General features: G+C 37.0%; 1 protein-coding gene across 7 annotated transcripts in view; it reads left to right on the top strand.

Annotated features, from left to right (window-relative positions):
• PRDM15 (PR/SET domain 15) overlaps nt 1–24,448 on the top strand; it is a 207,776-nt gene that overhangs the window by 31,249 nt on the left and 152,079 nt on the right. For 4 of the 7 annotated variants that reach the window (XM_069074875.1, XM_069074874.1, XM_069074876.1 and 1 more), the window contains exons 2-4: nt 9,327–9,372; nt 11,168–11,261; nt 18,196–18,349. In XM_069074875.1, coding sequence (XP_068930976.1) covers nt 9,336–9,372; nt 11,168–11,261; nt 18,196–18,349 — 285 coding nt within the window. In that variant the 5' untranslated portion in view covers nt 9,327–9,335. Of the gene's footprint in view, nt 1–9,326; nt 9,373–11,167; nt 11,262–16,994; nt 17,154–18,195; nt 18,350–24,448 lie in introns of all 7 variants that reach the window. The other 3 variants (XM_069074871.1, XM_069074870.1, XM_069074869.1) reach the window with 1 other exon arrangement.

The following is a 24,448-nucleotide window of genomic DNA, read 5'->3' as shown; positions in this document are numbered from 1 at the left end:
TCCTGACTCTGGGTCCGGTGCTCTTACTCACTGTACTACCTGGCCGCCCCTATGAACAGCTTTTAAGATTCTGATTACTCAGTATAGTGATCACTCTATTTATTCCATAACAAAAGCAAGACATTCACAGAAAATCAAGGTACAACATTCACAATATTACAACTTATCACAGAAAATCACAATATAATATTCACAACATAGTCTCAAAGTAAAATAGTCACTCTTAAGTTAACTCAATCATTCACTTATCAGTAGTCTTAAAGTACACAAAGTCTTCCACTCATGGAGCAAAGTCTTGATTAACTCAATCAGTCACTTATCAATAGTCTCAAAGTACAATAGTCAAAGTCTTCAACTCCTTGGGAAAAGTCTTGGTTAACTCAGTCACTTATCAGTAACAATATCTCAAAGTACAATCAGTCTTACTAAGTATCATACACAAAACTCTCCACCCCTTAGGTCACTAATAAACTATAATTCCATAATTATTCAGTACCCAAGGAGAGGTCTTTTCATCTTGACTTGGGGCCTATTCTCAGATTCCCTGGATCCCCTTCCATGGTCCCAGATTCTGGATTCACCAGACTGTCACCTGGGTTCAGTGGCAGACAGCTCCCAGTTCCTTGACCAGCTCTCTGGGCAGGTCCTGCTCCACACTTAACTTCACAGGGTCTGGTCCATGTCAGATCCTTCACAATTTCTGCTCCAAGGAATTCAAAGCTCAACCAAGCTGCAAACAAAGTCTCCAGCATCCTAGTCATGCTTCAGTCACCTGGGCTCTTGGCTCCTGGCTCCAGCTCCTGGCTTTGCCTCCTGGCTCTGGGCTCCTGTTCAGAAGAAGCTCCACCACCACAAGTTTTCAGGACTCAGTTCTCCATTCTTCTGTAGCTGTTCTGCCACCAGATCTTGGTCTCAAGGAAATTCTGACTGCCTCTCTGGGGCTTTTCCTTATATACACACAGCCTGTTTCAGCCAACCCCTTCCTGTTACATCAGTAACAGGAGACAGGAGTTCATACTTTCTGTTTCCCCAACAGAGGCTTTCCTGTTATATCAGTAACAGGAGACAGGAGTTCATACCTTCTGTTTCCCCAACAGAGGCTAGATCAGTTACTAAGTGCTAAGTACCTGCTACTTTTGCCAACACAAAGGGATCTTCAAATTCAAAATTACATTACCATTACAAATGACAAGTAAGAGGATTTCAGAAAAACCTGGAAAGACTTATATGAGCTGATAGAAAATGAAGGGAGCAGAACTAGAACACTGTGTGATGAAAAACTGTGATTGACTTAGCTATTCCGAGAAATACAGTGATCCAAAAGACAATCCTAAAGAATTTATGATGAAAAATGCCGTTAATCTCCAGAGATGGAACTGATGTTGTCTGAATACAAACTTGAGGCATACTATTTTTTACTATATATTTATATATGTATATATATATATATATATACTATATTTTTACTAATATTTACCATATTTTTCCTTTATGTTTTCTTGCCCCAAATGACCAATATGGGAATGTTTTACATGATTGCACACATTAACCTAAATCAGATTGCTTACGGTCTCAGGGATGAGGGAGGGAGGGAAGGAAGGAAAGATAGAATTTAGAATTCAAAACAAAAAAAATCAAAAATTGGTTTTAACCTGTAATTGAGGAAAAAGAAGATATTATTTAAAAATAAAAATAGCATCCTTCCAAATTCCTCCTGTGACATAAATGTTACTGATACCTAATCCAGGAAAAGTCAAAATAAACAAAATTATAGACCAATTTCCCTGATGAATATTTATACAAATATTTAAATATTAGTAGGGAGTTTATAGCAATATCTCACAAAGATCATGTGCAACAACCAAGCTGTGTTTATACCAGAAATTCAGGACTCAATTTTCGAAAAACTAAACCTAATTGACTCTATGAACAACAAAAATCACAAGGCTATTTCAAAGCAAGCAAAAAAGGTTTTTGACAAAATACAATACCTAATCTTGCTGAAAACAACAGAAAGCAAAAGAATAAACAGCTTTCATTAAAACAGTAAATAATAGCTACCTAAAATCAAGAGGAAGCATTGTAATTGGGATAATCTAGGCTCCTTTCCAATAATACTTTTGTGCTTATAAGAAATGATACAGGAGATGGTTTTGGAAAAACCCAAGAATATATATGAACTGATAGAAAGTGATTAGAACCAGGAAAAAATCTATATTGTAACAACAATTTTATAAAGATAATCAATTGTGAAAGATATAGTAACTGATTAGTACAGTGACCTACAACAATTCCAAAAGACTCGTGAAGCATGCTGTCTACCTCCAGATAAAGAACTAATGGACTCAGAGTGAAGATTGAATATATATTTTTTTCTCCTTTTGCTGCTTTTTTTTTTTAAAGAACATGGCTAATTTGGAAATTTGTTTCACATGACTAAACATATTTGTAATGTTTTCTTCTCAGTGATTGGAAGAGGGAATGAAAAGACAGAATTTGAAACTAAAAAAAAGTCCCTATGCTTTAAAAAATAAAATAAAATTGAGATCAAAAGCCAGATTATAGAAAATTATTAAGAAGAGAGTGAGAACAAAGGAAGTAGAGGCACCTCTTATACTAAGACCTTTTAGAGATCTGATAAAATAGCTAGGAAGGATGGATCAAATGAAGGGTTTTTGTTTTTTTGCTTTTTGGAGGGCAGTTGGGGTTAAGTGACTTGCCCAAGGTCACATGGCTAGTTTTTGTGTTAAATGTCTGAGGCCGCATTTGAACTCAGGTCCTCCTGACTCCAGGGCTGGTACTCTATTCACTGCGCCACCTAGCTGCCCCAAAATGAGGAGTTTTTGAAGATCCAGCTATCTTTTGTTTTTAATTTCTGTAAAGCCAAACATGAGTAGGTTTCTAGAGGACTGCTACTGTGAATAGCTTTAAGGTTCTGATAATATAGTATAGTGAACTCTCTATTTATTCAGCAGTAAACTAAGACAAAACATTCACAGAAACCAAGTATAGCATTCACAATGATATAACAACTTATGACTAAAGTGGCCCCATAGTTTTAAACAAAAAATATCATTCAGTAAGTCCTTAACTCAGTCATCCTTAAGAGGTACAAAGTTCTCCCACCCCTAGATCACAGTAAATCATGATGTTGTCAGCCAGCACTAAGTACCCATGGAAAGGTCTTTTCACCTTGAATTGGGCTGGTTCCTAAACTTCATGGTTCCTTTTCCATGGTCCCAGCTCTTACCTGAATTCACCCAACTGTCACCTGGATTCACAGGCAGGAAGCTCTCAGCTCCTCATCCAGTTCCTCGTCCAGTTCTGGTTCCATATTGAAGCTCACAGTGTCCAGTCCACCTCAAGTTCTAAGCAAGTTTCTGTTTCTGGGAAGACAAAGCTTAACAGAGCCAAAGCAACACTAATATAAGTTGCTGGCACCATCATCAATTCACTGTCTGCCTGTGAAATCAACACAGACCCACAAACAAGGTCTGAAAAATACAAAGTATCACAAACACAGATCAACACAGACTGAACAGACAAACAGAGTGCTGGCCATCACAAGTGTTCCCCTTCTCTGTTCTGCTCAGTCCCAGCTTGTGCTCCTCCTTTTATATGGTCAGTTCCTTCCTGTTGTATCAGCAACTTCTTCCCACCTTCAAATCACAAGGGGCTCAAAGAAGGTGCTAAGTACTTCTCTGCTTGCCATTACAATTTCATGTTATTTATAATTATAAAATAGCAAGATTAAATCTAAAAGCTTCTGTGTTCACTGGTTGTCTTCTATTAGTATGTTATGATCATACAAGACTGTGATAAATGCAATCATAGAGATAAAACCACTGTGTATATGTATGTATGTACTTCCCAAAGGTATTGGCCACCGTTGAGATGATATCCTGTATAGAATCAAAATGGATTATAGAATCACAGACTGTTGCAAGCTAGAGATCTTCTCATCAAACACATCCCTGAATATGAATCTCCTCTACATGGAAAGGCATTTCTCCTCTCTCCCAAGGGATGCTGCAGATCAGGCAGGAGACCCAGGGAGATGGATAGATTATCTGACATCATCCAACACATAAAAGGGGACTCTGAGCAAAGGGTTATTTTATGTCTTTGAATTATCTATTCAAGTTGCAGGTAGGGCCCAGGAACAGGTGAATGCTTTGGAAAGCTTGTAGCTCCAGAAGTCTAATGGTTGCTTATTCTGGCCACTGTTTTGTGCCTACCAAAGGCTCGATTCAGGTTGGTCCTTATGTGGGCCTTACAGCATCATAAGGGCTCATGGAATGACACTGCTGGACAGTCTGCTTACCAGGCTATAGCCTGTTCTGGCCACACATAGAAGATGCAGATTTGCAGGTGACATGGTAAATGATGGACATCAGAATACCCACATGGAGAATGTGGGTTCTCTAAAGCCTGAAGAGTCCAATAAAACTCTGGGCCTTCTTCTTACATTATGGGCCTGCATTGCTCAGGGGTCATTCAGCTTATTTGGGACTGTTCTCTGAATCCTGGGTTTTCCTCAAGCCTTATAGGTCCTCAAACTTGGCTGAGCAGACTGGACCATGTATTTTCTTAGGGTTGATTTCCCTATCATTGTCCCTCATCTGGGCCTCCATAAAATACACTTCTTCAGCCATAATGATCTCATTTGGTCAAAACACTTCCTCAGTGTTTTGAATGTTAGATTATTCAGGGATCTCAAGGACATCAATCATTTGATCCCAAAATCTTCCTGGTGTGAGTGTTGCAAGTTCTTGACCTGAGTTTGATTCTGAACAACACAATTAAAGGCTTGGCCCTGAATAGAGTTCCAGTAGACTAAAACTTAGGCACTGTAAACCATCTTCTGGTTCAAAGTTACAAAACTGCAGGTACTTTTTTGATCTGGACTTCCTACTCTGTTTATTTCATTCCAGACTTCAGAATTGACTGGGACTTGGATCTAAGATCCCTTCCTGTTCCTAGTTCAAATTCCCATACTGTCTAATTCTATACTTGTTTCACTCATAGCCTAGGGCCTGTGCCCTTTTGCTGCTCCTGACCACTACTCCCATGCATAGGTCCTTATGTCAGTCTTTTCTGAGTCTATATAGCTCTGGGGTATGAACAACAGAATTGGTAGTTGGAACCTAGCACCCTGCATAGGATCAGGTTCTCCTGGGCCTTATCTGGGACCTCTTCTTGCTCCATTAACAGCCACTGGCAGGTCCTTGTTCAGTCCTTGTGCTACAAGACTTGTTGCATCTCCCTGGTGTCTACAGAACTTTGTTTCCTGATGCCCACTTAGTTTAGAAAAATGACTCACTGCCTTTTTTCTTGGATTTTTGTATCCATCAGTTGCTTTTTCTAGATCTTTGTGAATGATCGTCTGGAAGCTCTGGCTTCCTCCTACTCTACCATTTTGGTTCTTCTCTACTTTCTTTTTTTCATTAAAATATGAAACTTATGGAAGAAATGGAATAAAGGATGCCATCAGGGACATGTACGACCAAAAAAGACAGCAAGATAACCATGATGTGGGAACAAGTGATGAGCCTGAGTGCTCAGCCTGGACACTGAAGCTGTCAGGAAAAAGCAAGGAAGGCCTCTCTCTTCTAGGGGTTCAACAGGCACTGATTACTTATGATCTATGCTGTACAGGGAACATCCAAATTAATGGAGTTGCAGATACACTTTCATATTTGAATAGTTTTTATGGCAATTATTTTATAAATGGTCATTGATGGAGGTCATCTAACATTTAGAACTGGGAATATCCTTAGATACCATCTAGACAGGGCTCTTAATTTGGAGTCTGAACCTGGATAGATTTTGAGGGTTTTTGAACCTAGATAGGAAAATAAGATTCCATCTTTGCTTCAATATAATTTGTTTCCTTTGTAGTCCTTTGTGTTTTATTCATTTAAAAACATTATTCTTGAAAGGAGTTTATAGACTTGAATCCATAGACTACCAGGAGAAGGGAAACAGGGGAAAGAACCATGACACAAAAAAAGTCATAAACCCATTTTCTGTACTAACTACTTTATTTTACAAATGAGGAAATAGAGACCTACAGAAGAGAAGTGACTTGGCCACTAAATAACAAATCCAGAATTTGAATCCATATTCTCTGACTTCAGATCTCTTTACCATATTGTGCTGCAATTGAATCATTATTTATTTATTTATTTTTAAAGCAATTGGGGTTAAGTAACTTGCTCAAGGTTACATGGCCAGTTATTTTTTGTGTGGGTGCCAAGTATCTGAGGCCGGAACCGATCTTGGGTCTCCCGATGCCTGGGCCGCCCCTTAAGAAAACTTTCTACTCAAAGTTTGCAGTATTTTTAATAGTTAAATAAAAGAATTAAAATTAATTGTTTTAGGGGTGGCTAGGTGGCTCAGTGAACTCAGGTCCTCCTGTAGTCAGGAGGAAATGAGTTCAAATCCAACCTCAGACACTTCACACACACACACACACACACACACACACACAAACTAGCTTGGGCAGTTGCCCTCCAACAAAAAAAAATTGTTTTACTAAACATTAATAGAGATATGATCTGAAGGATGTAAAGAAATAAAGTGAGGAAATTATAGGAAGATGATGGTATATTGGGAACTACAGGAGCCCAGATCCCTTACAAACACTTCAATAAAGATTAAAAATGCACGAGTTAAAAAAGAATAAACTACATTACCTGTCCTAGTCCTACACAGAAGTAGCACTAGGATTCTGGAGACACCTAGAAGTAGATAAGCTTAGGTAATTTTGTAGAGCAAAATAACTGTGCAACAACTCCAAGAAGAGTTCAATATGGGACAACTATAAGACAAGCCTTGGGTGAAGGGCTTGAGGTGACCCTGTACTAGTGACCCTGTTTGAGACAATCCCTATCCTCAATTGCAGGAAGGTGAGGGCCCCAAGCAGAGTCTAACTCATGAGGGCTGCCCTGCAGCCTGTGACAAGGAGGTCCTAGGGAGAGCTCAGAACAAAAGTAGCCCCTGTGCCCAGCACCAGTGGGATGGGGGAAGGACCCTAGGTAGAGCATGATGCAGGGTGGGCCATGTGGCAAGAATGAGGCCCTAGGCAGAGGCCAGCCCTTGAGTGTTGCCCCTTGGTCAGAGCTCATCAAGGAGAAGGCCAGAGAGTTCGGCAGCAAGCAGCCCCAGGCAGAGCACAGCTCAGTTGTGGCCTAGCCCTAGAGCACTATAGAAAGAGTTGAGCTCTGCAGCAAGAGAAAGGGGGAGAAGAGCCCTTCAAGGGGTCTGGGTTGAACCTGTTATGAAGGTGGCCCTTGGAGCAACTGGAGAAAAAAGCCTCAGCCTCACTTCTTCCCAGAGCCCAGGCTACAATACAAATGGAGCTCTGAATAGCTTCTAGGTCAGACTTTGCATCCAGACACTCTAGGTCTGAGCCACAACAAGAAACAAGGCCAGTTCCTACAGAAGAAAGGACCACTACATTCAAGCCCAGGCAGGGCCTGTCAGTACCGTTTAGGACTAAAGGAGTCAAGCTGACCTAAACATAAGCACCCCAGTTCTGAGTAAGCCAAAGGAAATACCTACTACTATTAGGAAATATCTTGGCCTGCAGGAAGTCTAGGGGTAAACCCTGAGGAAGAGAACAACCCCATAAGTCCAAGTGTTGGATTACAAGATGCAGAGAGGAAAAACAAAATGTCCTGGTTATAAAGATCATAAGAGTACTGGGAAGAAATGAAAGAAAAGAAACAATGCAAAGCTTGGGAGCAGAGAATGACAAGGAGAAATGAGACCTGGGGACAGATGGTAGGAAACTTCACCCAAGTATTGAATGTTCTGAAAATTTAAATGGATAAAACAGGAAATGTTTCACTGAGACAAAATGAAATCTTAAAATCAAAAGATTGGAAAAACAAGAACATAATATAAAAATGACTGAAGTAGAAACATGGTCAAGAAGAGATAATTAAGAATTATTTGATTTGAAAACGGTGATTTAAAAAAAAGTCTCAAACCATATTTCAAAAAATGATTGAAGCCATACATTTCTGTCCATATTTGCTTAAAAATGTTTTTAAATTGTTGTATTGAAGGGGCAGAGGTAGAAATAATAAATGCTTATAAAATAAATAGGGGCAGTTACATAATATAGAGTGCCAGACCTGGAATCAAAAAGACTGAGTTCAAATCTGGTCTCATACACTTGCTAGCTGTGTGACCCTGGGCAAGTCACAACCTTGTTTCCTTCCATTTCCTTATCTGTAAAGTGAACTAGATAGAGAAGGAAATGGCAAACCACTCTAGCACCTTTGCCAAGAAAATCCCAAATGAGACCACAAAAGTCAAACATGACTGGACAATAAACAAAATAGATAAATGAATAAATAAATTATTTAAAATAATCATGTGATATCTAAAAATCTTGCTTATTTGGAAAGGAGTTGAGTGTGGACAAAATCTAATACTATGTTAACACTGGACCTGGAGGCAGGAAGGTCTAAGTTTGAGTCTTGCCTCAGTGTGCACCTCTAACTGCTTCATCTATAAAATGCAGATAATCATAGCACTTATCTCCCAGGGTTGTTGTGAAAATAATAATTAAGTATGTTGGAGAATTTTCTGTTACCAAGGGGAGGTCCAATGAACTGTGGGTCAAAGAAACTAAAAGCAAAGAAAACTTGTATTAGCATGCTATTACAACTGCTGATAGCTGCTTTAACTTCCTAGAGTGCTGATTTAGTTTTTATAACTTTTCACACCCACTTAAAGTAAACAATCAATAGCATTTTCTGACAACTTAGGATAGATAAGTGACACTTTTCACAGCAAAGGCATGGGTAGAGAAAAGGGCAATCTTTCTAGAGAGAAGGGAAGCAGGCAGGGAGCAGCTTCTACAAAAACATTTACCATGACATTGGTAGGATTTGTTAACAGAATGGAAAGACATTTCCTGTTCAAGGGCAGGAGATAAAAGCTGGTGACCAATACTTTTTTACAATTGTGAAAGAAGTCCCTTTAGACAAAACTGTAGGTTACCATACTGCAGGTGCTACTTATCCAAGGAAAACAAATAGTTGTAGACAGCAGTATATCAGACCTTCTTTTTACTGTTATTTTACATAGTTTATTGTTTCTTCTTCAGTAGCAGTCATGAATGATTATTAGGTGACCAGATGGTTGGCTTGTCAATGATGTTAGCTCATCAAAATGTTGCAAAATGATTGTGGTTTCAATTTTTCCCCAAGAAGTGCTTTGCAAACTTTAAAGCACTCTAATTTACAAGGGCACACCAAAGATCCTTTCTTCATCGGTATTAACTGATTCCTTCCTTTTTGTTTTGACAGGTTTCAGAAATGGCTGAAGATGGCAGTGATGAAACTATGTTTATTTGTGAGTGTATCACATGAAAGAATATTGAAATTACTCAGATATATAGAGAATTGAGTCAAATTTATAAGAATAGAAGTCATTCCCCAATTGATAAATGGGCAAAGGATATGAACAGGCAGTTTTCAGGTGAAGAAACAAAGAATGGTCTAAATTGCTGTTGATTAAAGAAATTCAAATTAAAACAACTCTTAGGTACCACCTCACATATGTCAGATTGACTAATGAGACAGAAAAAGAAAATGACAAGTGTTGGAAGGGATATGGGACAATTGGAACAATAATGCACTGTTGGAGGCATTGTGAACTGATTCAACCATTCTGGAGAGCAATTTTGAACTATGCCCTAAGGGTTATACACAACATACTCTTTTACCCAGCAATAGCACTACTAGGTCTGTGTCACAAAGAACTTTAAAAAACAAAACAGAAAAACCCTATATGTACAAAAATATTTATAGCATACTCTTTTTGTAGTGGCAAAGAATTGGAAATTGAGGGAGTGCCCATCAATTGGGGAATTACTTAACAAGTTGTGGTATATGATTGCAATGCAATATTATTGTGCTTAAGAAATGACAAGCAGGAGGCTTTCAGAAAAACCTGGGAGGGCTTACCTGAACTGATACAAAATGAAGTAAGCAGAACCAGGAGAGCATTCTATTCAGTAACAAAAATATTGTACAATGATCAACTGAATGACTTAGCTATTCTTAGCAATACAGTGATCCAAAGACATTTCTGAAGGACTTATGATGAAAAATGCTATTCTACCTCCAGAAGAAAAAAAAAAACTGATGGAATCTGAATTCAGATCAAAGCCTACTTTTTAAAAAATTTTATTTTATTTTTCTTGTGGGTTTTTTTGGTCAGTATTTCTTTCACAATATGACTGATATGGAAATATATTTTCTATGACTGAACATGTATAACCTATATCAAATTGTTTGCCTTCTCAGAAAGGGGGGGGAAGAAGAGAGGGAGAGAATTTGGAATTCAAAATTAAAAAAAAGAATGTTAAAGATTGTTTTTGCATATAATTGAAAAAAATTCAAAAAAAGAATATTGAGATGAATTTTATTAGTCATGTAAAATTATGATAGATTTTTTTATATGGAAAAATATTTTCTAAAAATCCAGGTAGTTTTTTAAGGGGATAGGGAAAGCTACAGGAAACTCTTAGTAGCTTTAAATAGCCCCACTTACTAAAATGGGGAAGACCGTGTATAACAGACTTTTTACAATCTTTCTGCATACAGAAATTTGTAGGTTTTAGACACTGATTCAGAGAAGTGGTGTGACATCAGAAACTTGAAAAATATTTTACAGTTGTAACTAAGGAATTGAAATACCAGGGATTTGGGAATAAATTTGCTCACTCTTTCGAAGAAATGACTACAAATGATTTGTAGACATTTCCTTAGAGTATGTTATGTATTTATGGAGTGGAATATGTAAGACATGACTTACTTAATCACATTGGTCATATGTTTTACTTGTTTTCGTGATCTCAGTATTCATTCACATTCATTGTAACCTCAGTCAAAAACTACCAGTGTGTTTTGCAAGTTTGTTACAGCATTAATTTTTTTTAAGCAATTGTGGTTAAGTAACTTGCTCAAGGTTACACGGCCAATTATTTCTGGGTGTGGTACTAAGTATCTGGGGCCGGTGCTCTTATTCACTGTGCTACCTGGCCCCCCATGTTACAGCATTAATTAAGATTTTCTAGCAGTCTGGTTGAATTATAGCTAAACATGAATGCTACCTTTGAAGAGATCTGTTTGTCTGTTTACAGGGTGTGAAGACTGTGGTCAGTACCATGATTCAGAATGTCCAGAGTTGGGCCCAGTGGTGATGGTAAAGGACTCCTTTGTATTGAGCAGGGCAAGGTGAGCAACTTCTAATGAGCTGTTTATTTTACACGTGTGATTTACATATGTGTATGTGTACACGTGTGTAAGTTGTATGCACACAATACATGTATAAATGGTTTTAAAATCTTTTTTCCCTCAGTTTTTCTAGTTTTGTCAAGGTTGCTTAACAGCTTTAGTAAGATAGCAAAAACTTTTTATGGTTTCCAAGAAGAAAGAATGACTTAAGTTTTAAACCTTTTAAGAGCAATTAGAGATAGACTTTTCCTCAACATTTCTGGAAGGCATAAATGATTTTCATCATAGTGTTTTTATCATAGTGTGACTTGAACAGTTTTTTGCCATGATAAGGAAGGATATAATTTTAATTTTTCTATAGTAAGCTGCTTTGATCAAATTTCTTAAAATGAAAGTATTAGGGTACCAGTGATGTGATTCTTTAGGTAACTACATGTGACATACTGCTAATGTGACATGGTGCTAGTGAATCCAAGTCAGTGAAGTCTGTTAGTTTTGCTATATAGTATTCTGTGGCTGCAAACTACAACCCTAACTTAGACCAGATATCTTTGAAATGTATTCCACTGGTAAAATGGCAGAACCAGCTAAGAGTCTTTGGATAGCTTAAACTGTTGCTTCTAGAACATAACTCAATATGATATGCTGGTGATTGATCATGGCTGACTTTCTATGACTACCACCTTAGCTTAGATTTTTGTTAGTTTTTCCCCAACAAGTACTAACATCTGACTCGTATCCCCATATGTAGTCTTTCCCCAGCATGATCAAGATACTAGCAGCGAGCAATACGTTTTGCTATAGTAGGTCCCAGGTTTAAATCTGTAATTCTATTCATTGACAACTAAATTAATCTCACCCCCCCAACTCCCCACTTCCAAATTTCCTTATTTCTGATACCTCTATTTTTTATAGACTCCTAGGTTTGTACTTTTTTTTTGTTATTCTCAACTCCTCCCTTCCCCGTGTACCTTATTTATTGATTTATTTATTTATGTCGCCAAATTATGTTATTGTCAATTTCTGTCAGTTTTTTCTTCCTTGATAACATTTCTTTCATTCTACCTCTTCTCTCTACTCACGCAGCTACCACCTTAGTTCAGGCCTGCATTACCTCTTGGCTAGACTATTGAAACCTCTTCTCTCTACTTCAATCTGTTGCCATGTTGCTGCCAAAGTGATTTTCCTTAAGTGAAAATCTAACCATATCATTCTCTGACTTGATAGCTACTCTAGTAGTTCCCTAGGGCCAAATATAAACTTGTCTTTAGCTTTTAAGTCCTACACAAGCTTGCCTCACCTTCTGTTTCCAAACTCATTTAACATTACTCACCTTCTTGTACTCTTCAATTCAGCTAGACTGACCTTCTCTCTGTCCCTCCCATAACACACTTTTGAATTCTGCCATCCAACCAAGCTTGCTTTTCCACATGCACAATATTCTGTATTCATTATGGCCGTTGAATTGGCCATTCTCAGTCCTTGAATCTACTTCTGTCTCAGAATCCTCTTTCTTCTAGATGCCATTCAAGCACCACTTTCTATGTGAAAGTTTTCTGGATCCTCTCGATTGCTAGTATACTCTCTCAAACGATTTTGCATTTCTTCTTTTTATGTTGCTTGTATATACTACTTTTTTATTGCTTTTTTTTTTGGAGGGGGGAGGGCAGAGCAATTGGGGTTAAGTGACTTGCCCAAGGTAAAGTTCAATACCAAAGGAAGAGGCCAAAGAGCTCCAAATTGAATATAGGTAGTAGTTTAATCAATTGAACACTTACATTGGGACAGTATGGTGTACCCCTGCCAAGAGTTTGATAGTCATCATTCTGGGGTGGCAGCCAGACTACAGGTTGGATCCCTGCAAAGACCCCAGGAAAGCCCAGTGGTAATTATAGAAATCAGACAAAGGAGGTAAAGCTATGAAACACATTATTAGTGACTGGTGGATATTTTGGGGTTTCTGTTTAGTAATGAGCTCATTTCCAAGTTTAGGCATCAAACCACTGTTGATGGGTAAATGCCCAAATGCAAAATTTTGTACTGGTTATGTACTGACCACTGTGTCCATATTATGATTTTCATTGGTCAGAGTAATGGCAATTTAATTGGGATGGCATTGAATAAGTAGATTAGTTTAGGTAGAATTGTCATTTTTATTATATTGGTTCAGCCCACCCATGAACAATTAATATTTCTCCTGTTATTTAAATCTGACCATTTGTATGTAAAAAGTTTTTATAGTTCCTGGGTTTGGCTTGGCAGGTATACTTCCAGATATTTTATACTGTCTACAGTTATTTTAAATGGGGGTATCTTTTACTATCTTTTCTTGCAGGGCCTTGCTGGGTGATAAATAGAAATGCTGATGATTTATGTGGGTTTATTCCCTATCCTGCTACTTTGCTAAAGTTGTTTAAATTAGCTTTTTAGTTGAATTTTTAGGAATTTTTAAGTCATTTCATTTGCATATCATATCATTTGCAAAAAGAAATAGTTCTGATTCCTTCTATTTCTTTTTTCTTATTGTTATTACTAACATTTCTAGTATAATAATGAATAATATGAGTGATAAATGAGCATCCTTGTTTCACTCCTTATTTTATTGGAAAGGCTTATCCCCATTATAGAGAATTCTTGGTGACGGTTTTAGATAAATACTTTTTAACATTTTAAGGAAAAATTCATTGATTTTGATACTTTCAAGTATTTTTAGTATTTGAGTGTTGTATTTTGTCAGAACTTTTTCTATATCTATTGGTATAATTTGTGATTTTTGTTATTGATACAATCAATTATATTAGTAGTTTCCTTATATTAAAATCATCCCTGCATTCTTGGCATATAAATCCCACTTGGTCACAATGTATATTCTTTGTGATATATTGTTTTATTCTCCTGGCTAGTATTTTCTTTTAGGATTTTGGCATTAATATTCATTAAGGAAATTGGTCTGTAATTTTCTTTCTCTGCTTTTGCTCTTCCTGGTTTAGGTATCAGCACCACTTTTGTTTCATAAAAAGAGTTTGGTAGGACTCCTTCTTTGCCTGTTATTTCAAATAATTTATTTAATATTAGAATTAGTTTATGCTGGGGGCTGCTAGGAGGTGCAGTGAATAGAGTACCGGCCCTGAAGTCTGAAGGACCTGAGTTCAAATCTGGCCTCAGAAACTTGACACACTTACTAGCCATGTGACTTTGGGCAAGTCACTTAAACCCAATTGCCCCCCCAAAAAAGAAAAAAAAAAAGAAATATTAAGAATTAGTTTAAATTTAAATGTTTTATAGAATTCACTTGTAAAGTCATCTGATGTTGATGCTTTTTTTCTTAGGCAGTTTATGTATAGCTTGTTGAATTTCTTTTTCTAAAATAGATTTATTTAGATAGTTTATTTCCTCTTCAGTTAATCTGGGCAGTTCATATTTTTGTATATATTCTTCCATTTCACTTAAATCGTTAAGTATTTTGACATATAAGTGGGCAAAATAGCTTCTGACAATTGATTTCTTCTTCATTAGTAGTTTATTCACTCTTTTCATGTCTGATAATAATGATTTGGTTTTCTTCTCTTTTTAAAATCATATTAACCAAAGGTTTTCATAAAACCCACTTCTAGTTTTATTAATGCACTAATTTTCTTTTCTTCATTTTTACTAATCTCATCTTTAATTTTTAGGATTTCCAATTTTATGTCTAATTGGGGATTTTAAAATTTGTTCTTTTTCTAGTTATTTTAATTGTATACCCAATTTACTGATCTGCTCTTTCTCTATCCTATTGAAGTAAGTAATCATTTAGAGGTATAAATTTTCTTCTGATTACTACTGTTTTTACATCTCATTAAGTTTTGGTGCATTGTGTCATTATTATCATTCTCATTAATGAAATTATTGATTGTTTCTGTGACTTGTTCTTTAATCTCCTTATTCTTTATGATTAGGTTATTTAATCTCCAATTAATTTTTAATCTTTGTTTCCATGGTCCTTTATTAAATGTAATATTTATTGAATTATGATCTGAAATGATGCATTTAATATTTCTGCTTTTCTTCATTCAACTAAAAAGTTTTTATGCTATAATAGACTATCAGTTTTTGTAAAGGTGCCATGTACTGCTGAGAGAAAGGTTTATTTCTTTCAATTCCCATTCAGTTGTCTCCAGATTTCTTTCATATCTAATTTATTTTAGATTCTGCCCATCTCATTGATTTCCTTCTTATTTATGTTTTGGTCAGATTTGTCTAGTTCTGATAGGGGAAAGTGGAAGTTCCCCACTATTATAATTTTGCTATTTACACCCATAATTCATTTAGCTTTTTCTTTAAAAATATGGATGCTATAGCATTTGGTGTACATATGTTTGTACTGATATTACTTCATTATTTATGGTATCTTTTAATATAATAGAGTTTCCTAGTTTATCTCTTTTAAATAAATCTATTTTAGCTTTAACTTTGTCTGAGACCATGATTTCCCTTTTTTTACATCAGCTGAAATATAATTAATTCTGCTCCAGCCCTTTATTTTTATTGTATGTGTCTCTTATTTTCAAATGTGTTTCTTTTTTTGGGAGGGCAATTGGGGTTAAGTGACTTGCCCAAGGTCACACAGCTAGTTTTTTTGTGTTAAGTGTCTGAGGCTGTATTTGAACTCAGGTCCTTCTGACTCCAGCTCCGGTGCTCTATTCACTGTGCCACCTAGTCACCCCTTCAAATATGTTTCTTGTAAACAACATATTGATAGGGTCTGATTTTTTATCCATTGTGCTATCTGTTTCTGTTTTATGTTTAAGTTCATTCCATTCACCTCCAAAGTTATAATTACTAGTTGAATATTTCCCTCCATCCTATTTTTCTTCTTTGTTTATCTTTTTCTCTTTTTTTGCTCTATCCCCCCTCAGAAATCTAATTTACTTCTGACCACTGCCTCAGTAATCTGCATACCCTCGTAGGAGTCCCTCCCTTTTCCTATCCCCTTGCTCTACTATTTCTTAATATGTATATCATCCTAAAGAGTCCCTCCCTGATCCTATCCCTTTGCCATCCTGTTTCTTTGTAATTTAAGACTTTTATATCCTACTATATGAATGTGTTTTTCCTTCTTTAACCCAGTTCCAGTGAAAATAAGGTTCCCATACTACTTGCTCTCTACCCTTTCCTCTTCTCCACTGTAATAGTTCTTCCATTCACATCTCTGTCACTTATGGAGTCATTAGCTTCCTTTTCCCCAATTCTAGTTTTTAAGGAGTTATTTTCTTCTATAAGTTTTTGGGTCTTTTTCCAATTGGTTCATATAATTTTCTTGATTTTCTTGCTTTACTACTATTTCTTTTCCTAATTTTCCCTCAACCTCTCCTATTTGATTTTTAAAGTCCTTTTTAAGCTCTTCCAAGAACTCTTTTTGGGCTTGTGACCTTACAGCTTTCTTTGATGCTTTACAAGTAGCTTATTTGACTTCATTGTCTTCTTCTGAGTTTGAACCTTGATTTTTTTCTATCAATAGTTATGTATGGTCAGGCTCTTTTTTCTCTTGTTTACTCATTTTTAAATGGCCTATTTCTTGGTTGTCAACTTTATACTAGAGTCAGCCTCTCCTTCTGGGATGTGGGACATATTATTTCTGATTTTAGGTTTCAGAGCTTTCTCTGGGGGTCTTTGACTTTTTGGTTCTATGATTTAAGGCCAGGTGTGGTCACTGCTCTTCCAGCTCATGCCTTGGTCTCTGAATGACCACAGGTATGCCTCTCCACCCCTGAGCTGTGTGATCAGGGACCTCAATATCACTGCCACAGTAAAAGTTCTTGCTTTCCTGCTTTCCTGCGGTGTCTCCAGCCTACAAATGTCAGCTCACCTCTCTACCCTGGAACTGAAACCAGAGATTCTGCTTTCCAGCAGGTGAGCACAACCAGCAGGGCCCTGCCTTCTGCACTACACTTAGCTGCATATGCTTAGTCATCCTCCTACACCCACAGCCTAGAACTGGGTCTTGTCAATGCCTGGGCCCTATGTCTAGCACCACTGGAGGTCCCCCTCTTGCCCCTTCAGTCTTCCCCTGGTCATCTGCCATACCTTTATACTTATATGGAGTATACCATGTTTACCATGGGGTAAAAGTTCTGAAAGTTAAGGCTGCCCCTACGGCTTGCTGTTTGTTGATTTGGCATCTGTGCTTCACTCTGGCGAGACTATCACCCCAGAAGGTTTGATCTCTTCTGACATCCTCCCAAGTCGTGTTACACTGTACAACTGCTATATCCTGGTTTTTAATTATTTCTACCACTCCAGAATTCACTTTGAGTTTGAGTGAATTCACTTTTAAGTTATTGGTAGAGGGAAGGGATTTTGGAGGGCCAGGTAATTTCCTGCCTTATTCAGCCATCTTTCTATCCATGTTTTCTTAAAAATCACTTATAAGAACTAAGGAATTTATTGACTATTCTGAGGGCTTTCCTTCTCTAGTTCTCTAGACTTGCATGGCTACCAATGAAGCAAGCATACTGTCTATCAATTATCCTTTTTTCTAATCATGTAAGTAGTCCATCTTCTCTTCTGGTCACATTTTGTTAATGCTTTATGCTATATCCTAATGGATCACCTTATAGGTTATCCATCCAAGTGCTTTGTTATGTTCACAAAAATACTTTTTTGGTAAAATCTGTTTAGAATGCTGATATCTGCATAAAAATAAATGAACCAAGGTGTAAAAATAGTGGTCATCATCATTTATACCTTTATTTAGCATTTATTTGAAATTCATTATTAACTAATGGTTATAAAGAATAGAATTATGAAAATGACTACTTAAGAGCCAATAATGGCAGCAAATAACCTGAGCAGAAATTTCAGTTTTAAGAGAAACTCTTTGATTTTCAAATCAGTGATCTCACTGAATTAAGTGCCATTTGGGGGCCATGTTTCTCTTTTGTTTCATTTTTAGGTCATCTCTTCCTTCCAACTTAGAGATCAAACCATTAGGAGATGGAACTGAAGGAGTATTTGCAATAACTCAGTTGGTTAAGCGAACACAATTTGGTCCCTTTGAATCCAGGAGAGTTGCCAAATGGGAGAAGGAATCTGCTTTCCCACTGAAGGTATGAAATCACCAGACATGAGATACTTTTTGTTTTTATAGTCTCTATCATCTATGAATATAAAGGAATTCTACTAATTTTTATAAATTCAGTTACATCTCTAAGCATTACATGACCTTATTTTAAAAATTAAGCTTTCAAATTTTTCCAGTTTTTATCTAATAAAATTTATAAGTTTTTGCACAAAAAATTCCAATACTACCAAAATTGAAGGGAAACTGGGAAAAAAAATCTTTGTACCAAGTTTCTCTGATAGTCTTTTTTTTTAAGATTTATGGGAAATTGATTCAAATTTACATGAATAATTGCTATTTCCTAATGGATAATGGTCAAGCACTATGACCTTATTTTTAAGAAAATAATACTTCCTTATTAAAATATACCTTTATGCCACAATGATATCAGATAAAAACAATTTTCATTACTTAACCTTTCAAAATATTTACATTTAGGGTAATATGTGCTGGATGATTAGAAAAAATTGTTTTTTGTTTTATGCCTTTGCAGCCTAGATTATAATGTGATTTTACTGTGTATGTTCACACATAAAAGTTGGGGAATAATATGGAAATAAACATTTGTGTGCCAGACTTAAAAATATTATTTCATTTGATCCTAACAAGAACCAGATGAGGTAGATCCCCATTTTACAGTTGAGGAAACTGAGGCATTTCTGAGGCTGAATTTGAACTTAGATCTTTCTGAATCCAAGTCCCAGTATTAGTAGGTGACTTGGTATTGTCTTCTTCAATATATTGCTCATGTTCATTTTTGTCCTTTTTTTACATATCAGGATAAAAAGTGATTATTTGGTTTTGCATAGTTTACAACCACAGAAGGAAGACCCAGGAGCTTCTACTTGATAGCACATTTGCCTTGTAAATATTTGTTGAATCACATAGCTGTTCTATATCCTACAGAGGATTGAATTCATTCTACATTTCTGTGAATTCTTGCTAATTTAAATTCTAATCATTCTGCACCCGTTTTTCCTCCAGACTGTAACCTAGTAGTCATTAATTCATTGATTGATAAATTATAAATAAATAAATTAATTGATAAAGTACCTACTATGTGCCAGGTGCTATCCTGGGCATTAAGAATACATAGACAAAAATGAAATAGTTCTTGGAGGAGTTTATATTCTACTGGAGGCAAGAAGGGTAGGAAGTGAGAGAGGATAGATTTAACTTTAAAAAACTAAGTAAAATTTAAATCCAAAGTAATTTCAAGAGGGAGAAAGTATGAATACATGAAGATAATTGTGGAGAATAAAAAAAGAAAACTTCATGTGAGTAATAGCTTTGAAGGATTCTATAAGGCAAAGACATACAATCCAGATATAGAGGCAGGGCATAGGTTGTTGTGTAGGGAACAGCTGCTATGAGAATTCGGCGGAGATGGAGGGTACATGGAGGGTAGTGAAATGAAATTTGATTGCAAAAGTAGGTAAATACTTTTTTTATTTTTAAATACTAGACTTTTTTTTTGTATTCTATCCTAGAAAGAGATTTTGTATTCTATCCTAGAAGCAACAAGGAGTCATTAAGTGTAGGAGATAAAAGTAGGCCATAGAATAGTCCCAGCTCCCAAAAGAGTTCACATTCTGATTGGAAAGACTATATGTAAGTAGGTAAATACACGATGTATAAAATATAGATTTAAGGTAATTTAAGAAGGAAAGTTAGCAGCAGCTGGTGGAGCCATTTAAGATGAGATTTGAGCTGATTCCCAAAGGAAGCTAGGGAGACTTAGAATTGTAGGGGAGGGAGCAGAACTTTCCTCCCCTGACAGTTACCCAGTGCAAAGGCACCAAGATGAGATCTGTAGTGTCATGTAGGAGGAACAGCAAATAGGTCAGTGTAGCTGAGCAGCGCATGTGTGAGTGCGTGCATGTGTGTGTGTGTGTGTGTGTGTGTGTGTGTGTGTGTGTGTGTGTGTGTGTGTGTGTGGTCATGGGAGATGGGGGAAGGAGGACAGAGGAATAAAGTGTAAGAATACTGGAAAAATAAAAAGGTGCCAGGTTGTGAAGGGCTTTAAATGCCAAACAGAATTTTATTTTTTAATCATGAGGGTAACAGGGAACCACTGAAGCACCTTTATCAGAGGACTTAACACCTACACTACAACATAGCAGCTGAATAGAGGATTCATTGTAGTGTAGAAAGATTCAAGACTGGGAGACCAACCAGAAGGCTATTGCAGCAGTGCAGGGGAGAGGTGATGAGGTCTCACACCAGGTAGCAGTTGTGTGAGTGGAAAGAAGCTGTTCATATACAAGAGATGCTGATTCTAGGAGCTTCTCTTCTTTAAACGTTTTTGGGGCTTCTAATGCTATTTATCCTCTTATGCTCAAGATTAAACTCTACAATATTGAGTAGAGCCATGATTTCATCAGTGTGGATACTTCTCTAATGATGCAGACCATAATATATCTATCTGTGCCTTAATTATCCTGTGAAATTTTCATTTATAGACTTCCAAATATTCCTCCCTAGCACAATGGAGATCTTTTTCTTTTGTTCTTTTAATATTTTGTAGTGACTTATAGTGCTCTTAACTGTGTATCTCATGCCCTTTGCCCTTATCACATGACTAATCTATCTCTCTGATCATGCATTTCTTGGATGCTAGCTTTTATTCCAATTCTTGTGTACAAGTCATTTTTGATCAAATGTTTGCTACCTATCTGCCCAACATACCTCTTTCCTTTACTTTTGGGTATTCTTGTGGTTTTATTTTTATTCTTTAAAGAAATATAGAGAAAGCATAGCTTATTTATCTGAAAAAGATTTGGATGATTTAGTGAATTGTAAACTTGTTATGAGTAAAAACTGTGATATGGCAGGCAAAATAGCTAATGCAATATCAGGTTTAATTAAAAAAAGGCCTGGTGGCCAGGACTGAGGAGGTGATGCTTTTGCTATACACTACCTTGGTCAGACCACGTCTGGAATATTGTGTTCAATTTAGGGTGCCACATTATAGGAATGACATTGATGAACTAGAGGGTATTCAGAGGTAGGCAGTAAGGATAGTGACAAAATTGGGAATATTCACACCAGAGAAGAGAGGACTTGGGGAGACCTGATAGCTTTCATCATTTATGCAGAAGCCTGATATGTAGAAGAGGCATTAGATTGGTTTGACCCTAGTGGAAGGAATCATATCCATTCATAGGTGAATAGTATAAAGGAAGATATAGGGTAGATATGAAAAAAAACTTCTTTTTTTTTTTTAAGCAATTGGGGTTAAGTAACTTGCTCAAGGTTACACAGCCAGTTATTTCTGGGTGGGTGCTAAGTGTCTGAGCCCAGATTCGATTCCCAGGTCATCCTGACACTGGGTCTGGTGCTCTTACTCTCTTGCTACCTGGCCGCCCCTTGAAGAAAAACTTCTTAACAATTAGAACTATCCAAAAAATGATTTACCTTGGGAAGTAGGGGATTCTCTTCTTTGCCATAGTCCGTCCTCCCCTGTTCCATTATACAAGGAGAATGAATGATTATTTGTTGAGGACATTGTAAATGTCATTCATCTTCATAATGGGTGTGACAAAGTGATTTTTGGATTCTTTCTAACCCAAATATTCTGTGATTCTGATAACATGGTGTGCCATAGTTTGTAGACATAATGTTTTGGCATTTCCCAGATTAATTTATCTCTTTTCAACATACTCAATTCTTCTCAACCCATTGTCCATATATATTCAGTGCCATTCCATTTAAGATATGTGTACTGAGTATTTATATGTGTAATTAACTTAGTAAGCTCCCATCCAGCTGTATGCCATTCATAATCTGGGCATTTTTCTTGTATTTGAGGTTTTTTGTGTTCATTGTTAGGTCAGTTTCTTTTGAATGGTTATGAACTTCATTAAGGAGTGTAATGTACTGAGTCTAACTCAGACTGGTCCCCTGGTTGTATAGATTCAATATTGTAATAGATAAAGGCGCTGGCCAATCATTCAGCAATCAACACAACAAAGTTTACTTAGCCAGGACGAATGCAACACTCATCCCTTGTAGATAGCTACCTTGCAACTGGTACACTGAAATATGTCTGCTCAGCAGGGAAGGGTGTGGTGGCTGGCCTTGAGACATCTACCAAGTCTAAAGACCCTGAGTCTATATAAACCAGCATTTTTATGCTCTTAGGTAAAGAGAAACAATGACCCTATGGCCTCAGGTCATCAGAAAACTGTCAACAGCTAGAAACTTGAGCTCTGGTCCCCCTGGGTCAATCAAGTATTGGGAACAGCCTTCTTAACTATTTGGTAAAGAAGTAGCCTAACATATGGCATGGTTAGGGAACACCATCCTATCATGTTCTACTTCTTGATGCAAGGTCCTTAAAGAAATTTTGAGGAATTTTTATCATTTAAATGGATTAGGGCCATAAATACATAGCCCTAATCCCAGTGATATCCATCAGTACTAAATGAAAAAAGCTAAATTAGGAATACAGGAAAAACAAAAAAACTCAATGACATTCTAAATGAGTGACTAAATGTGATATAAAGTTAAAGCCAAAAGCTTTGCCTCTCTACTTTTGAAGAACTACATCCTAGATCTCAGTGGTAAATGCTGTCAAATCTTTGCAAGTCACACTGGATTTCTTGATTTAAAGTAGTAACAATGAGCAGAAACAATGATAAGAATACTGGAGATGCAGAACAGATAATTATAATTGTCACAGTCACTTTTTTCACAAGTCAGTGATCATCTATAATGAAATACCTAAGTGGTTATTATGCTTTTGCATATATACTGTCTTGATGCCAGTGTTGATAATAAGACTAGCCCTGTACCAACAATCCCTCCATATTTCTTAGCCCAACAGCCAGGAATCCTCCCTGGGAGTCCCAATGGGGAAATACCAAATTTCTGCAGCTTAATAGACCTCTGCTGGGGACTACTTCCTTCTCTCACAGTACTTGGATAAGGCCTCTCATTCTCATTCATCCAAGATTCAGAATTACCAAGTCAGTAAAATAATCTCCTTTATTCCCAGTAAATACACATCTACTATAATTATGCTCCAATAATTTTGCACATACCCCTGTGCTGTTAGAAAACAAAGCATCTTTCTGACTGTCACTCTTCGTTCCCCCGAGCCCTTTATTGGGAAGGAATACTAGGAAAAAGTTTTGATACCAGCCAAGTGAGGGGAACCTGAGCTCTTTGCCCAAGATATATAGATCCCTCTGTGACAGTAGGAACCTTGTGGCTTGAGTGACTACACTGGGGAAGGAGTAAGGAAGGACCAGAGAGGAACTATATCCAAAATCTTTATCTTTTAGGAGATTGGATCCAAGAAACTCCCAGACTAGGGAACCCTTCCCTTCTTAGGATAGCATTATTTTATTGCTGACATGACATGGGAAACAACCTCATTATTAGTCAGGGACATAATGTCAGTAAGTCAGTCAACTTTATTAAGTGCCTACTGTGTGCCAGCCCCCAGGGCAGCTGGGTGCCATAGTGCATAGAGTGCCAGGTCTGGAGTCAGGAAGACTCATCTTCCTAAGTTCAAATCTGGCTTCAGACACTAGTAAGCTGTGAGACCCTGGGCAAGTCACTCAACCCAATTTGTCTCAGTTTCCTTATCTGTGAGATGATCTGGAGAAGGAAATGGCAAACCACTTCAGCATCCTTGCCCAGAAAACCCCAAATGAGGCCATGAAGAGTCAGACACGATTGAAAAAATGACTGAAAAACAACATGTGCCAGGCCTTGTGTTAAGTCCTGGAGATACAAATAAAAGTGAAAGATGAACCCTTGCTGTTTGAGGAATTCATAATCCCATGGGGGAGATGATGGACAAATATGTATAAATAGACTATATACAGGGTGAATAGTAAATAATTATGAGGGTTTGGTTGTGGCTTCCTGTAGATAAAATTTTAATTGCACTTAAGGGAAGCCAAGGAAGCCAGTTGGTAGAGACAGGGAAGGAGAGCATTCCAGGCATTAGGGACAGTCAGAGAGAATACATGAAACAGAGATGAAGTGTCTTGTTCATAGAACAACAAAAAGGCCAGTGTCACTGGACCAAAGACTATATGGCAGGGAGTAAGATATAAAAAGATGTAATGTT

The sequence above is a fragment of the Petaurus breviceps genome, unplaced genomic scaffold (genome assembly GCF_028583685.1).
Source record: "Petaurus breviceps papuanus isolate PSGF00001 unplaced genomic scaffold, PetGlider_PUasm1.0 90897, whole genome shotgun sequence".
Classification (NCBI taxonomy): domain Eukaryota; kingdom Metazoa; phylum Chordata; class Mammalia; order Diprotodontia; family Petauridae; genus Petaurus; species Petaurus breviceps.
This window is presented reverse-complemented; position numbering and strand designations above follow the sequence as displayed.